The sequence below is a fragment of the Meriones unguiculatus genome, chromosome 21 (genome assembly GCF_030254825.1).
Source record: "Meriones unguiculatus strain TT.TT164.6M chromosome 21, Bangor_MerUng_6.1, whole genome shotgun sequence".
Taxonomy (NCBI): domain Eukaryota; kingdom Metazoa; phylum Chordata; class Mammalia; order Rodentia; family Muridae; genus Meriones; species Meriones unguiculatus.
Window position 1 is genome coordinate 58,552,327 of NC_083368.1, and position 17,401 is coordinate 58,569,727.

The 17,401-nt window shown below is 37.2% G+C and overlaps 1 protein-coding gene across 18 annotated transcripts in view; it reads left to right on the plus strand.

Annotated features, from left to right (window-relative positions):
• Mkln1 (muskelin 1) overlaps positions 1 to 16,397 on the plus strand; it is a 284,064-nt gene extending 267,667 nt beyond the window's left edge. For all 18 annotated transcript variants that reach the window (XM_060374098.1, XM_060374106.1, XM_060374099.1 and 15 more), the window contains 4 exons: positions 3,165 to 3,304; positions 5,789 to 5,891; positions 10,746 to 10,800; positions 16,040 to 16,397. In XM_060374098.1, coding sequence (XP_060230081.1) covers positions 3,165 to 3,304; positions 5,789 to 5,891; positions 10,746 to 10,800; positions 16,040 to 16,161 — 420 coding nt within the window. In that variant the 3' untranslated portion in view covers positions 16,162 to 16,397. The remainder of the gene's footprint in view (positions 1 to 3,164; positions 3,305 to 5,788; positions 5,892 to 10,745; positions 10,801 to 16,039) is intronic.
• Positions 16,398 to 17,401: the final 1,004 nt, after the last annotated feature.

Here is a 17,401-nt window from a genome sequence, read left to right on the forward strand (position 1 = left end):
CTATATACCTTCAGGTTCTTTGCTTTCTCTTTTGCTTTTCAGACAGCATAAAAACTTGCATCAATATCCTCAATTTTCTTAATTGGCTCAAACAGTATGGCTTGGTTTTATTTGGTAAAATTAAAAAAATAAATACCAAGGTCTTTTGTCTTCCCCCAAAGGGTTGCGAAACTGTTCCAATTTCTTTGTTAGACTGCCTAAGGTTATTTAAAATGCCTGATAAACTTTAAAACATTTCATCACCTTAAACATTTAAACATTCTCCAAAACCTATTTTTGCAATATTAAAATAAAGTGCCCTTTTTGGGAGTGAAATTGCAAAGGATAACCATAATTTTAAAATTTAAAACCAAATTTTACCAGTGCAAACGATCCAATCTCTAAAATCAATACCAATTTAAAATGAGACGTCTTCTTAGTCTAAAAGGAAATAGGGTGATAAACAAAATTCATTTCAGCTAAGAGGTTCTGTAATCTTTCTTTTCCCTGACCCATACCACATGGCAATCTTAAGATGGTGGAGTCACATCACATGGTATGGCAAGCTACATGGTTGCTATTTAAAAACATTATGCTTCTTTAGATTTTTACTTATTTTTTATTATTATTAGTTATATTTTATTAACTGTATCCCAGCTGTATCCTGCTCCCTCATTTCCTCCCAATCCCATCCTCCCTCCCTCATCTCCTCCCTGCCCCTTTCCAAGGCTTCTTTAGATTTTGCAAACACATATGCACACATATATGTTCTAAATAAGAGTTTGAATTTAACCTTTAAACTTATCCAGTAACTCAATCTATAACCAAGACATACAGAGCATATTAACCATTTAAGATCAGTCAAAAACAAACATATAAAGGCCATACATACATTTAAACAGACAGAAAAAACTTTCCTTTCTTCCTCCAGCTGTACTTCCCATCCCCTTGTCCTCTTTCAGCCACAGCTGCTAGCTGGCCCAGAGCAGTCCTGGGCAATTTTGTCCCCAGTCCCACCCTTGCATTCTTGCCAAACCCATGTTCGCTGCCTGAGTATCTGCCAGTCCGCTGCTTTGGGAAGCAGGGGTGGCATGAGGGAGGAGAACATGGCGAGGGTGGAGGGGTTGGGAGAAACAGGAAAGAGTTAGCGGAAGTCTGTCCCATACCGTCAGTCACAGTCCAACAGTCCAAACACAAGAAATAAAACAAATAGACAAATGCGCAGAAACAGGCTCTTCCAACAGGAAAGGCACAGCGTCTGACCCGAAGAGGTTTCTAAAACAGAGACAGACACATACTGAGTGGCTGTGTAGTCATATTGCAGCTGAAGCCCAAGCCCACAGACCTTCAGATTCCCACTCTGGTTTCCCTGCCACAGAGCAGTGGGTGGTTCTGAAACCACCTCCCCATGGTGGAACTCTATCCGCCAAAAAACTGATGAAGTCAGGGGTGTCCCTCTAACTCCCACAGCTGTGACCCTTGAGTATGTCCACTCCTAGCCACGTCTTGCTCCTTGTACAGACGCCTTGAGGCTTTTCAGAGCTGAGAGTAAACACAGACAGACATTGCATACTTAGACACTTAACACCTGCATAAGACCCTCTGGGTTAGGGTCCTGGAGTCTTTGGGGGGTGGGGTGTCCCAGAATGAGCCCTCAAGTGTTATGCCCAGTTCGTGAGACTAACCCAAAGACCACCAGGAATCGACTCCACTGCAAATACATGAGGGTTTATTGTATATGTGCTCAAGCCTAGGTCACAAACTTCCTGTGGAAACAGGAGAGGAATGCAGCCCTGGGGTCTAGGGGAGCAAGGTTTTTATAAAGGGAAAAAAAACGCAAGCAGGGAGTTACATGCCTTGGCGCCATGTGATTGGATAAGGGAAATTGACTTTTGAAATGATTGGTTTACTTTAGGCACCAAGACCACAAACAGTTCTGGTCTGGCCCTCTTGGCCGGTTTCCTAGCAGCTGTATCTCTCTAGTGGGCAGGAAAAGAATACAGTAAAGCTAGTTCCTTTCCCCGGGTCGCTGGACATGTCTCCACCTGGCTGGCCTTTGTTCAGGCTTATTCTTTAAACTTTAAACAAATCCCCCCCCCAAAAAAAATCTAATTTTTAAATCTTTGGTCTCTTATGGCACAGCAAATTGTTTCTGTTTAAGCCAAAGATGTACTTTTAATATCTGTGCTATATAACTTGAAACCTCCAAATAAAGGATAACATGGAAATGAATATAAGCCTTTACTGCTAGAGTGTTTTAGTTTAAGAGGTTTGGGATATTTTTGTTTGTTTGTTTGTTTGTTTTTGTTGGTTTTTCAAGACAGGATTTCTCTGTGTAGCCTTGATTGTCCTGGACTCACTTTGTAGACCAGGCTGGCCTCAAACTCACAGAGATCCATCTACCTCTGTCTCCCTGAGTGCTGAGATTAAGGGCATGGACCAACGTGCCCAGCTCCAATTTAAGAGGTTAATAAAGAATTTTCATTTTTTAATGGGCTAGGAATAATTTTATTTAATAGGCTAGAAATAATATTCATTCTGTAATACCATAAATATGTTTTCAATTTTTCAGGACATGTTTAATATTTAGTGTAAATATATATAGAATAACATTAAAATTCTACTATAATGTGAAATTACTATTGTAATCATTTTCATTTCTTGTTTTGTATTAATTGACCAATGGAATAATATTCTGATAGTTATAAGTAGCATTTCCTATGGGGCATTTAGGTTAAAACAATGTAAGATATTAAAGTTCTTTTATTCTCCTGACTTTCAATGATTTTATTTAAATATTGTGTTAGAATTGTTTACAATTTTGTAGTTTTATTTGACAGTTAACTAGATAGTCCTTTTATTTGTAGTTCTCTAAAACCTATGTTGGATTAGCTTATTCTTACATTGGTTCTTGTTTTGATAATCTTCCATTTTCATTATAATTATGATAGTATTATTTTAATACAAATGTAGTTTAGGAATGTGCTTTAGAGCAAAATGGAAATGGAGAAAAATCATGGGAAGCCTTTGGTAAAAATGTATCAATTTAAAAAAATTGTCAAATGGATAAGACAAAGAGAGTTAGCTGTTGTGTATTCTTGGTAAAAGAAGTTTTGTTATGACCTTTGTAGTCTTGAGTGTGTATGAGGTTTTTAAATTCTGGCTTGTTGTGGTTTTTTTTATAGGTTCATTATTTATTTGGTGGAAATCCAGGAAAATCTTGCTCTCCAAAGATGAGACTAGATGACTTCTGGTCACTGAAGTTGTGTAGACCTTCAAAAGATTACTTACTGAGGCACTGCAAGTATCTCATAAGAAAACACAGGTATGAATTTAATTTACTAAGCTGGGTGTGGTAGCCCACACCTTTAATCCAGCACTTAGGAGTCGGAGGCAGGAGGACCTCTATGAGTTCAAGGCCTGCATGGTTTACGTAGTAAGTTCCAGGACAACCAGAGCTATATATTGAGACCCTGTCTCAAAGACTTTTTATTTTTCAACTGAAAGTCTTTAATTAGCATTGTCACCTACTCTTGGTATGACCTAGCTGTAGGATGCAGGCCTCTCATTGTGACTGTCAAAGAAGGTAGTCAAGTGCTCTGAAGATACTAGGTTTTGTAAATGTCTTTTTTCAAATGGCCATTCTTCAGTTTTGCTTTCTTCTTTCAAAGGAGAATAGAAAGTAAGGATACATATAGGTATTAATTTTTTAAAAAGCAAGTGAAATTTTGCAAGTATTAATAGAGAAATATCAACTGCCAAATAATTATAAAGTTGTGTGATCAGTTAAACATGATTTAGTCTTAGGAAGTAGCAAGCCACTAAATGTAGAAATGCACTAATGTATGGGTTTCTGGCCTTCTTAGATGCTAATAAAAACTTGTAGTCTAGAAGAAGGTCATCATTTATTAACTACTACATGTTAATATCTGATTCTTAGTCTCCTAATTAGATAGTGGAGTGGAAACCATTGTCATTATTTTGTTAAAGTAGAAAACTGAGGGAATTTTTAAGTGGCTTATATAACTCATAAGGCCACTCAGCTGAAGTGGGAAAGTGAGGGTTTGGTCCTGACCATTCTGACTACAGAGAGCACAACCACTGTGTGTGATATATATGGGAGTATACATATGTGTGCATTTTTATGTTTATCACATGTATTTATGTATTAAGATTTTTGTGTAGAGTATAATTACCTGAAATGCCTGTATATGTATAAAGCAAATCTTTGCTTCTTTTTTTTAGCCGTATGCTTAATTAATGCAGAAGCTACTTGGAGGCATCTCTGTAAATAAATGGGTTTATTTCCTGTAGAATCTAAAAAGAGGAGGTCTGGCTTTCACAGTCAGGATGACAAGGAATGGACTATTAATAAGGTTTAAACTTTGAGGCACTTTCAGCTAGTTGCCAGAATTCATTCCTTAATATTTTAATGTTTACTGTATTTGTAAAAGGGCAACATAAAGCCAGGCATGGTGGCACATGCTTTTAATCCCAGCACTCAAGAGGCAGAGGCAGGCAGATCTCTGTGAGTTCAAAGCCAGCCTGGTCTACAAAGTGAGTCCAAACAGCCAGGGCTACACAGAGAAACCCTGTCTCGAAAAAAATTAAAAAGGTGGGGGGCATTCTAAATTCAGAAACAGTAGTGCTCTTTTCCTGCTTCAGCTGAAACAACTGGTAGATGGAAAGTTAATTGGAGCTCTTATTAGTCTTCTGATACAGCCCAGAGAAATGACTCAAGTCTTTTATCCTAACACTTAGGAGGTAAAGTCAGGTGGGTCTATGTGAGCTCAAGGCCAGCCTGGTCTGCATGACAGAAAATAAGTACACTTTTAAAAGACAAAAGAAATCCATATTCAAGGTCCTTTTTCCAGTATTAGACATTAGCTATTGGAACAAATGCCAAAAGCAACCAGAAGAAAGGACTGAGGTAGCATGTTTATGTTTATGCCACTATTACTTTCAGTAGAGGATGCATGAATGGAGACTATTTTGATAAATTCTGTCTCGGGGACTTTTGTGCTTTAAGTTCTGACATGAGTTAGCGGTCCGTCTACACTGGCCCAGAGATTCCCGGTCTCCACCTCCCAGCCTGTGTGCACTGCCACTCCATGCCTGTGGCATGGGTTCTGGAGGTCTGAACTCAGGACCCCATGCTTGCTCACTGAGCTAACTCCCCTGCCTTTCCTTTATATTTTAATGAAAGTAATGCCTGCAAATAAGTAACTTGGTATATAATTATAAGCTTTACATTTTTATTAAATATAGACTTTATTTAACTGAAAAGTAGGAACCTTATTTCTTTGAGTCAAAGGGTGAGTGAAATACCACAAATATTGTTAGTATGTTAACAAGTACAAGTGCCAATCATACAATGCTACATGGTATTCTGTTTTATATATGATTGACTGGTCTCTTTTTATTAGACTCTTTGGATTACATAAGCTTAATTAGGTATTTTAGATACTACTGTAATATTATTATAATTTTATTTCAAAAGTGATATAAGTAATGAGTTATCAAAGTATTCTCCAGAAAAAGTTACTTTTCATTTCTTCCAGAAATACAGAAATCATTTTCCCACAATCACACCAGCCTAAGAATTTTTTTAGTTGTTACCCTTTGTTTTTCTTCTTTAAGGCTATCTCAGGGCTGTGACTCTGTGGCAGATCGCTTTTCCCAGCCCCAGCTTTGGTTCTCAGCATTGCACAATAGTGACTGTAACACTTTTCTTTCCCTCAAGACAGAGGTTTTCACGTCTTAAAGGCTTTTCTAATAACTTGTGTTTCCCTTGTTTTGTATTTTCTAGGTTTGAAGAAAAGGCCCAGATGGATCCTCTTAGTGCTCTGAAGTATTTACAGAATGATCTTTATATAACTGTGGATCATTCGGACCCAGAAGAGACAAAAGAGGTAAAGAAATATGGGAATAAAATTCAGAAATAGAATATTCTTTTAAATGTCTTTCTAGTTTAAGTGCTTAAACAAAAATGAAGAAAGTATGATGCACTGATCTTAAGGATGAAAAATGAGTGAAATAAAAATTGAACAGGCAAAACCAGGTGTGGTACTGAATGCCTACACTCCAGCATTGGGAAAGTTGAGACAGGAGGATCATTAATTAAAGGCTAGCCTAAGTCACAAGGTGTTTCATAACACCCTCCATCCAAGGGAAAAGAAAAAGAAATTGAACAGGCACAATTGATTTATTCAAAAACAATTTTTAGGTATAAAATTTCAAATTAGAGGTTAGTTCTATATGGAAGAAATTGTTTAATGTTCAGTTTTTATAGATCATTAAGATTATATCTAATGGTTAAATATATGCTTTTCAGTTGGTGTTCAAGATATCTTAAGAAAGAGGAATAAAATTTCTCTTTGTGTGGAGAAAGTGGAGAGAGAGAGATTGGTAGGTTTGGAATACTTGTGGTGTCAGTGTTTATTTGTAAGAAGGTTCTAGCAGTATAACTTGACTACAGGCTGTTGACCTCACTAGACTCCTAAGCTTGAGTAATTTTGTTCCATGAGGTAGAAGCAAATGTTTGTCAAGATTTCTGTTCTTACAGGCACGCTTGCCTAAACAGTGTATGAACATGTCTACATTGTATCTTACAGTCTCTCTTTCCAGCAGCTTCAGAGATCCCTTTGTCCCTTTGCTTGCCATGTCTTTGTTCATTTAGAAGTATCTGAACTGCAGCCATTTTGCCTTTCCACTCCCAGCTGGTGCTGATGGGTTACAGCTCTGCCTTTGCCCCAGTCTCCTTGTTCAGGGCTGCCTTGCTTTGCTTTTGTAACTGCAGTATGGAGCACTTTTCTCTTCAGTACTGACATGGATTTTGATTTAATGTCAAATTCTTCCAGGCACCAGGATCATTGTATTTTTAAGGCAATAAAGCCTCATATCTTCCATACAAAAACAAAGAGATACTTTCTCTGTGAAAATAAGTTTCACTCCATATTGGTTGCAGTTCTTCATTGGGTATAGAATTAGCAAACTACAATTTAGAACCCTCTATTCAGGGACAGTAAGTTGCTTTTCTTTGAGTGTATGCCTGATTCATGATACCATTTGAAATGTGGGAAATTATTGCTGAGAAACAGAATATGTTGGTTTAATCTGCCATGTAGTTATGAGAATACATTAGTGAACATTTTTGTTGCACCATGCATTTGAGAGTCCTAAATAGATTTCCTTGTATATTCTCCATGTTCTTATAAAATGGCCATAATTGAACACACTTATTTTCCCCTTATTTTTAAAAACCAGACTGAAACAAAATGTTTCAGAGTAAATAATTTCAGCTGTGGGAGCTGTAAGTAGGTCAAGTAAAACATTTCTTAGAGCTAATGGTAAAAAATGAAGACAGAGAGCTATTTCAAGTTCAGACATGGCCATTTTAAGGTTTTGGCAGCCAACTGTGTATGATACAGGTTTCCATCACATTGTCTATAAGCTTAAGCAAGAGTTGGTTAGCCTTAGAAGTTGGAAAGATGCTGTGGACTTGTTAACATTAGATTATCTCTAAACTTAAGACTGTATCTCACCCTCTCTTCTGTCTGCATATAGCATACAGGAGACACTTAGCCTAGGGAGTGCTGGGCCCATGAGACTTTAAACACTTTATAATACAGCAATCTGGGTCGTCGTCGTCGTCGTCGTCTTCTTCTCCTCCCTTTAGTATGCTGTACACATTTTCTCATTATTAACTTCTCATTAACCAAAAGTACTTGATATGTCTTGAGTAGACGTGGCTGTCATCGTCATCATTCTGTTACACCTCATATTAGGGCAGTAACACATGCCTACCATTATAAATTAAAACATGGTTCTGTGCTTCCTTCAGCCTCCACAGTATTGCTTCTGGATTGGTAATGAGCTTCTAGTAAACTATAAAAATTATATTGAGCTCATGCTTTTGTAAATAATCTCCTCAGGATCCTAGTTTTTGGGAGGTTTGTTGTTTTGTTTTGTGAGTGGTTTTGTTTTTGTTTTGTTTTTTTTAAACTAATAAAATGTAGCAACTACCTAAAGAACAAGAAATAAACAAAAAAATCATGAAAAAGAAACAGGATCAGTTTGTGAGAGAGGACCTAGAAAGGATGTTTTTTTTCATATACATATATATATATATATATATATATATATATATATATACACACACACACACACACATATGTATAATGTGAAAATGTTATGTGTAATTAACATATGGTAATAAAAATGAATTTTTTTTTCTAGAAGAGGGTTGAGGAAAAAAAAAAAAAAGCCCAAACCAAGCCTGCCATTTTCAGAAAGGATATTGTAATAGAGGAGTGGGAAAAACAAGTTTTCAACTATTATACCACATTCTATAATAATTATACAATACTTCTTTTATGTTTTCAAAATATTGTTCTCATTCATTTAATAGCTGTGTATTGATTCCTTACACAATGACAGGCATTCTTGGTATAGGAAATACATTTGTAAACAGAACAAGATCCTTTTTCAGAGGTGATCATCCTATTAAGGGTGATAATAAACATATTAAGTAAGCAAGTTATCCAGTTTATTATAGTTTTGTTTGTAGTATAAAAGAGTAATGCTGTAAGAAAAGTAAAGGAGCAGTGTGGGGCACACACCTCAAGTTTCAGCACTAGATAGTGAAGGCAGGAGAGTATAGCATTCCAGGTCATTCTCAATAACACTGTGCATTCAAAGCCAGCCTGGGCTACATAAGACCCAAAAAGCCTGTGGGAAGGGATTGGGCATAAAGAAGATCATAATTTATAAGGTTAAGTATTGGGATAGTTGAAGTCATACATAATAGGCCTCAGTAGAAATTAGATTTGCACAAAGACTTGAAGGATGCAATGGAGCTCTTTGATGAGATTGTGTAATGAAGATAATTTCTGACAGCTCCAACAGAGATCCATGTGGGAATGGGAGCATTCAGGGCATGGCGAGGAGCCCATGCTAACTGAAGTGGAGAAAGAAGGATGGGGACAGTGTGATGAGGTTAGAGAGGTATACACAGAGGTTGGGAAAGCAGACTGTGAATGACTTCGCAAGCCTGGTTAGGATTTTTAGCTTTTACTTTGAATGACTAAGGAGTCAGTTCCAGATACGATACACAGGAATGAGAAGATCTCTATTTTAATTAGACCACTCTGACAACTGTATTGAGGAAAGACTAATAGGGAACAAGGATAGAGTCAGGAAGACCCATAGAGAGATGGCAGAAATCTAAACAATAAATTATGGTAGTTAAGCTCGCAGCAGTAGTAGAGTGGTGAGAAGTAAAAAGATTAGAGAATTAAAGGTAGAGTGGGCGTGTGGTGACTTAAATGTAGTTTAAAAGGAGTAGAAAGTTTTTAACCTGGAAAGATAGAGTTATCATCACGTGAAAAAAAAGCTCTGGGTGGAGCTTCACACCAGAGCTTTTATGGGGTTTGTAGGGACTCTTGACTGAGACAGGAGCCTAATTTTGCATATGTCCAGTTTGATATACTTTTGAGACAACCATTTTGAGGCATTTAGGTGACAATTGGACATTTGAGGTCTACTGGAAGAACAGATTTCTCTGGAACTTCTCCATAAGGAATCAGTGAAGTTATTTTTCATTTTAAGAGTTAGAAAAGAAAAACTCAAGATAAAATAGAATATTAGTGAAATAAAAAACATGCTATAAAAAAATAAAGTGTAAGTATAATGGTGGTTGTTTGAAAAATGAATAAATGGATAACCTCTTATCAAGATTTACAAAGAAAAAATGAAAACATAAACTGTCAACAGTACATAAAAAAGTGAAGTCACTAGAATCCCAGCAACATGAAGAGAGTAACAAAAAGATACAATAAAAGAAATCTTGTCACCACATTAGAGGAACTTAATGAAATGGACAGATTTCTTAAAAGATGGAATTTACCAAAACTGACATAAGAAGTGATATCTTAAAGAATCCCACAATTATTACATAGTTCAGTTTGTAAAGAAAAATGTTTCAGCAAAATACTCCAGGCCCAATGTCTCTATAAGTGATTCTGTTAATCATTTAAGAAACAAAATTATAATTCTATATAAACTTTTAGAAATCAGAGGAAGATAATCCCTAAATCTTTGTGTGAACCCAGTGTAATTCTGCTGTGAGAGCTAAGCAAAGATATTGGGAGAAAAAAGACATAGACTGGAACAGGGGAGACTGCTACGAGAAGACACGAGCACTTGCTGCTCTTCCAGCACACCTGGGCTAACCCAGCATCAACATGATGGCTCACAACCATATGCAACAGTACTTCCAGGGCAACCAGTACCCTCTTTTTGACTCCATGAGCACCAGGCACTCATGTGATACACAGATAAACATGCATCAGACACAGAAAGTAGTAAAAAAGGTAATTTTAAAAAAGAAAGGTAAATCTGGAATATTTGTCCCATTTTTGAACCTCTAAAAGACAACTGGGCCTTACAAATATTAGCATGTAAACATTATCTGAAATTTTAAAGACATCCAAGCAGATTGAGGAGGACTATGAGTTTAAAGCTAGCCTGGGTTATACAGTGAATACTTTGTTTCAAAAAATAAAAAATAAAGAGGAACCAGCATGTTTTTAAAATCTAAATGTGTGAGTGGTGGTGTTTGTTTTTTTTTTTTTTTTTTTTTTTCCAATATTTGGTGATTAGATCTGTGCGATACATCCATAAAAAGAGTCCAGTAAATGAAAAGTCTCAGAAGTTGCTTTTCTTAAGTGTGCTAGCCTGCTAATTTGCTTTGTATTTCTTTACAGTTTCAACTCCTAGCCTCAGCTCTGTTCAAATCTGGCTCAGATTTCACAGCTCTGGGTAAGTGTGTCAGCAGCATACTTTGTTGCAAATGACCAGTAAGTGTTTTTTAAAGTTTTCAGTTTAGTTAGCCATCAGAGAAGTACATATAGAACTATGATGAGACTCCATTTCACTGTAGTCCTCATAATGGCTCCTCTTGAAAAAACAGGACAACAATCTCTTGTTAGTGTTAGTTTTAAAAATGTGTGTGAGCCTGTGTAGTATCACACACCTGTAATGCCAGTACTCTGGGAGGCAGAGGCAGGTGGGTCTCTGTAAGTATGAGGCCAGCCTGGTCTACAAAGTGAGTCCAAGACGACCAGGGCATCACAGAAAAACCCTGTCCCAAAACCTCTCCATGAACCGCCCCCCCCCGCCCCAAAGAAAAAAACAAAGTATGTGAGCTGGGAATGGTGTCTCAGGAAAAAATAAAAAGTCTGTGTGCGTGCATGTGTGTTTGTGTGTGTAGCTCCTCTCTTAACCCGGCTAGCATCCAAATAATTGAGACTGGGCTGTTATATGTATATGACGTGCTCAACGGCGTAGTACTGAGCAATTGCTACTCTATTCTTAAGCCTCTAAGCTAGTCTGGCTCCTCTCTGCCAAAATCCTGGAGAGACTTGAATTTTAGGGCTTTTTTTTTCTCTCTCTCTCCTCATGTCTCTTGAACCTCTGCTCCTAGCTGAATCCCCTACTACCTTTCTCTTTCTTCTCCTCCACTGTCTGGCAGGAAGTCTAGTCTGATTCTCTCCCCTAAACAATGATCAGCTGTTAAGCTGCTTTGTTGACATATCAGGGGATAATTGGGAAGCAAAGTTTAGATAGGAGATTCTCAGAACAAGGATTGCAACCAGATACGGGAGGCACAGAAATCAGTACTTGAATCTTTACACACTACACAATGCCTACAAACTCTGGCAAAGGATATGGGTGAAAGAGGATCCTTTTTCAGTATCGGTGGAGATATAAACTGGTACAGCAATTACAGAAAGCAATATGGTGTTTTCTCAAAAGCTAAAAATGTAGAACTGTGATATGATCCAGCTGCATTGTTCATGAACATGTACCCAAAGGACTCTGTATTCCACCCGAGAAATACTTGCATATCTTTTCTCATTGCTGCTCTGTCCATAAGGAAAGGTCTGTTGAATAATAGGAAATTGAAGTGTGTAGCTCATGCACACATGGGATTTTAATCATTATAAAGAAGAATGAAACTTGCAATAAAGTGGTTAGAACTAGAAAATATTACATTGTACTAAGTGAGGTAACTCAGAAAGACAAGCTCTAAGCTTGTCATATACAGATCCTAGCTTTAAAGTTTCATGTGTATTCATTGATGGAGGAGTGAATGTGGGGAAAGGCCAGAAAGCTAGAAAGGAGCAGTGAGAGGAGAAAAGGGAAGCTTTAAGGAGGAGTGTAGGGAGTAAGAGAACACATGTGATATAAAAATTGAAGGGGAAGTTTCGGGGCACAAGGGCACAGGCAGGGAACATGGGCAAGAAGATGCATGAGAGGAGTGAACAGGCAGATGATCAGCTAAAGCTAAGAATGTTTGAGAACACCAGGAGGACATCTGTTACTTTGTATGTTAGTTTAAAAGTTTAAAACACCCACGCACACACACACACACACACACAGCAGCTAAACTACATTATCATAAAAACAAGTCTGATGAGAATATAGAAATTCCAAACCCAGAGCTTTATTTAGGCTGGTGAATTTTCAAGGATATTTTTGTTAGGACAACTCATGACAGGTAGCTTCAGTCTTTTACCTGCATTATATTTTTTTAGTTCCACACTGGCCCAAGAACTCAAGAGTCTTTTTCCTCAAAGAGTAATTTGAAACGAGAAATTGTAGCTCTGAACTTGGCCTTATGAAATGTAATTTGTACTGCTGGTGCCAGTGCTGTTAGTGTTTGCCCACGAGTTGTACGATAGTGTAAACAATACAAATGTCGCTCTCCTATTCAGAATCAAATGACCCTTTGGTGATGTTAGTTTAATTTCTAAATTGGTGGTGCTTTTGTTTGCTAAACATAAATGATTCACAGAAGAAAAAAGAACATACACTATGATTCTGGTGCTGTTCCCTGGGATGGGAAAGGATAGCAATGTTCCTTGGGATTTTGCTCTCCTTTTTCTATGGTAAGTAATTGAGTCATCTCTAACAATTAAGGTAACTCTGGTTTTCACTTCTAACTCCAGAATAGCATGAGATCATTATGGGGAAATAGGGAACTGAAAGGGGAAAAATCAGAGTTAGACAGTCCCTAACTCCAGAGTATGTTGGACTCCACAGGCTAAATTAGCAGGCACTATAAAATATCATTTCAGTGGGTATGTCTTTATGCTACAAAACATTGCAGCCCTGTCATAATGAATGGAGAAACTGGATATGAAAGATCATGCCTTTCAGAATATTACCCTTTGAAGCAGACATAGTAATAGCCAAATTTTGAGCCTGCTGTTTGTTTGAAGGAGTTTGTGCCTTGATATGTACAGATACCACAGCCCAGGGCCATTATTCTTATTTATTGATGGGCAGCATTAAATTGTCTTTGGCTAATGTTTAGCCATTAGAACAAGAATTTCTTGACAGTGGTTAAATAGATTAGGATTGTGTCAGCAAATATTTTTACCATTTTGCTTAATTCCTGTCTCCTGTTTCAGCCCTGCTTCCTGCCAAAAGACATATTTTTGTCAAGAACAATTTGTTTTCCATGTAGTGTGAACAAAGCTTATTCCTAGTAGATCCTCATCTCTTTAGAGCAGGCATTGTCTTCTCATGGTTAGTACAGAGTGGTAGAAGTGAGAGAAATAGTCACGAAGAGCAAGAAGCTTAGCATCAGTTCCTCCTTTCTCTGGAGTCATGCTGTCTCATCTTTGTATTGTATCAGTGAGTGTCTAAACTCCTGCCCCTCTTACATGTATTGAAAAAGAAAATACTGACTACAGATTAAGTGTAAGGTTCTCCTTACACAGCTTCCCAGTCTGCTCTACCTGTGTCTACCCAACAGTACTTTGTAAAGAGACATGTTGATATATTTAATTCTGATCATTCAAAGTAGTTATGTTTTGTAACCCACAGAGACAATGAATTAGTGAAGGCAGGTCACCACTCTTGTGGGAAATTCAGAGAATTAAGTTTCTACGAGCCTCTCCAAAAGATTATTGTGTAACATTGATTCCAGGGTATTTCTATTTAATGCCTCCTTATTTACTACATTATTTATTCATTAACGTTGAACTTTGGTCAGGAAGACCAAAGCCCTTACCTGAATAAAGCTTGTTTAACCTGTTCTCTCTGAGAGGTACATCACACCTTCCCCCTTAGAAACACTAGACATCATTGGCCTGCAGCTCGAGGCCACATTAAATGGTGGGCTCACCATCAAATAGCACAGATTTTGAAAAATGTTGATCCAAACAGAGCATGTAAGGACAGCTATATAGGATATGAGACCTGAAACAAGAAGGCAAACTTCAGCTGGGCACAGTAAGGCAAGTGTCAGGCAAGACGCTAACTACAAGCTCATCAAAGTGAAAGTCTGGGTGAATGCTCATTGTACTTTTGAAAGCTCTGTGTGTTTGAAGTGTTTTGAAAGTAAAGCTATTTGGAAAATTCAGAAAAGCATAATAAAGAAAAGGATTATAATCTCACGTTCACAAATAGGCTTTGTTAGTATTTTGCATTATTTCCTTCTATTCATTTCTTTGAGAAGATAGTAGGTTTTGTTAAGCTAAGCCCAAAGGAAGAAATATTTCCCCCTCAAACTTAAAACAACAACAATTTTTTTTAATAAAAAAGGAATGAACTATTTTTGAGGCAGCATTTATTTCCTTCCAGGAAACTGGCATCCTTGACAATGTTATGTTCTATTTCTATTCTTTACAAGATTTTTAAAAAATTGGACCCAAGACTGTTGAGTAGAATCGGTCCAATTTGTGTTTTCCCTGAACTATCACAGCCATAGTTCTTTTTCTGACAGCACTCAACAGAGTGTCCCAGCTAGCCACTCAGTAATAGGAAAATCCTATCGCTTAAGTATTTAATTTGGGGGCTAGAGAGATGTCTCAGTGATAAAGAGTGCAATGGCTGCTCTTCCAGAGGTTCCCCCAGGTTCAGTCCCCAGCACCCACAGCTCACAAGTATCTGTAACTCCATTTCCAGGGGATCTGACACCCTCACACAGACATACATGCACACAAAACATGCACATTTTTTTTAATTTTTTTGAATTCATGTTTAAAGATATTAAATATTTAACTTGTATATTAGAAGTCTGAAACAATTGAGATCAGTATATAAACTGACCAAAATGGGACATTGGTTGGTATGAACTTGCAAATTAGATGTTTGCTAGATGAAACAAACCCTGTCTTTTAAAAAATGTCTTCTACCTTCTGGTATTTATTTGCATAAAAGTAATTAATTATTCTTATTAAGAATGCTTAGTATGTATGCTGTTACATATTACCATAATAATGGCATTTGCTTAAGGTACCCTATGTGCTATAAATTCATTTCTTTCTCATGGTTCTCTATACTTAAACTCAATTCTCTGATCTATGTCTACCTCTAAGACCTTGCTGATTTTAGCCTGCTTTCCTAAAGTTCTCTTAATTATGATTTTGTTTTATCTTTAGTATTAAAAAAAAGTTAATGGGACAGAAACTGAAGAGACAGAGGAGTAAAATTTCCTTAAGGAAGTAGTAGTGAAATAATCTAGCAAAGGAGAGAAGTCAGTTTTAGTTTCTAAAGTAGCAGTCTTTCTACTGGATGTTTTCACTTAGTTGCATTTAATCTGCACAGTAGACTGTGAAGTAAGCTGGGTTTCACTGATGGACATTTGTTAGGAACAAGAAGGTTGTCTACACTGTTTCTTCCTCTAGGTCAGTGGTTGTCAACCTGTGGGTCAAATGACCTACTCTTTCACAAGGGTCACCTAAAACCATAGGAAAACACAGATATTTACATGACTTTATAACAGTAACAAAGTTACGTTTATGAGTTAGGGACGAAAATCATTTTATAGTTGGGGTTACCACAGCATGCGGAACTGTATTAAAGGGTCACAGAATCAGGAAGATTGAACCGCTGCTCTGGGTGTTGGGAGCTGGTAAAGTTTAGCAGATTTTGAAGCCTGTCTTGATTTTGATTTCTTGTTGTAGATGATGCTGGTCATACTAAGTTTTTCTATTCTGTGTTGAATTTTTGAAATAATACATTTAAATTATTTTTTCTTCAACAGGCTTTTCAGATGTGGATCACACCTATGCTCAGAGAACTCAGCTCTTTGACACCTTAGTAAACTTCTTTCCTGACAGCATGACTCCTCCTAAAGGCAACCTGGTAGACCTCATCACACTGTAAACCAGGGAGTTGAGTTGAGGAATTGTTGGGCTCAGAAGTGGAGGCAGGAGTCAGAGCTCATTCAGTGTTTGTGTGGGCAGAGGAGACATCGCAGTGACTGAGGACTGCATCAAAGTGTTGAAGGATCCTTGTTATCACAAGTTTTAACCCTCTTCCTTCATACCCGACCTCAATCCCCTTTTCCTCATATTCCTGCATTAGGCTAATAAAGTGAAATTGATATACTTCCCATTTAATTATGTATATTTTTCTTTAGCTTTTAAGAATTAACGAGTATTAATGAAAAGTAGACTTTTTTCTTTCTAGCTTTTCACAGTTTGTTTTTAGTTAGGAGAACAGCATTATTAGATTCAGTGCTGTAAGAATTTGGGGTTTTGTTGTTGGGTGGTTTGTCCCTTTTCTCACATCACAACTGTTGCAGTGGTGTCACTGGTGTGCTTCCTCATTCTTGACAGCTGTGTAGCTCTGTGGGACAGTTGATGTATGTTAAGGTGATGTGTGTGACTGTTGACTTTTCTTGTATCATATTAAACATAGATTAGAGACTTAAATTAATACTTATTGCCATACTGCCAAAAAAGTAAAATTCAAGATTTCCCTGGACACCTGATGAGAAATTGATATTCTGCATTGATATTTTGTAGTAGATAATACAGTAGCCATTGGCTTTGGATGACAGAAACCCGAAACCAAGGCTATCATCCAGAAACTTTAAGAGGTTTTCCACAGATGATATCAGGAGAGGTCCTGTCCTGACCACTGTTTTCATTGATGTCTTTGTAGGGACTTTAGAAGGAAAGGACTTCACTGGTAGAGTCATGCAGAGCCACACTTTCATTTTCCTCTGAGTTATCACTTTATCATAGTTTTACCTGGGAAACTCCAGAGCTGTACTTCTGTATTTTTCTGTTATATTTTCCTGCTATTTTGAAGAGTAATAATATGTGATTGTTCTTTCGGCATACAATTGGCAGGCATTTTAGTAAGCATGTGGGCCAGTCTTTTTTTAAATGGACAAAAAGAAAAAATACAATACCAAGAGTTTTCCATTAGAAAGAAAAGTATAACATTTTACTTTTGAGGATCAATGGGAATATATTTTTGCCAATTGTAAGATTGAATTGTGGCTTTTTAGCGTACAAACATCCCAGAGCAATCACTAGTGACTTAATAAATGTGTAGGTCAATACCTTATCTTGTGAGAAATGTGCTGTATAGTTTAGCAGGTACCAAATTGTAT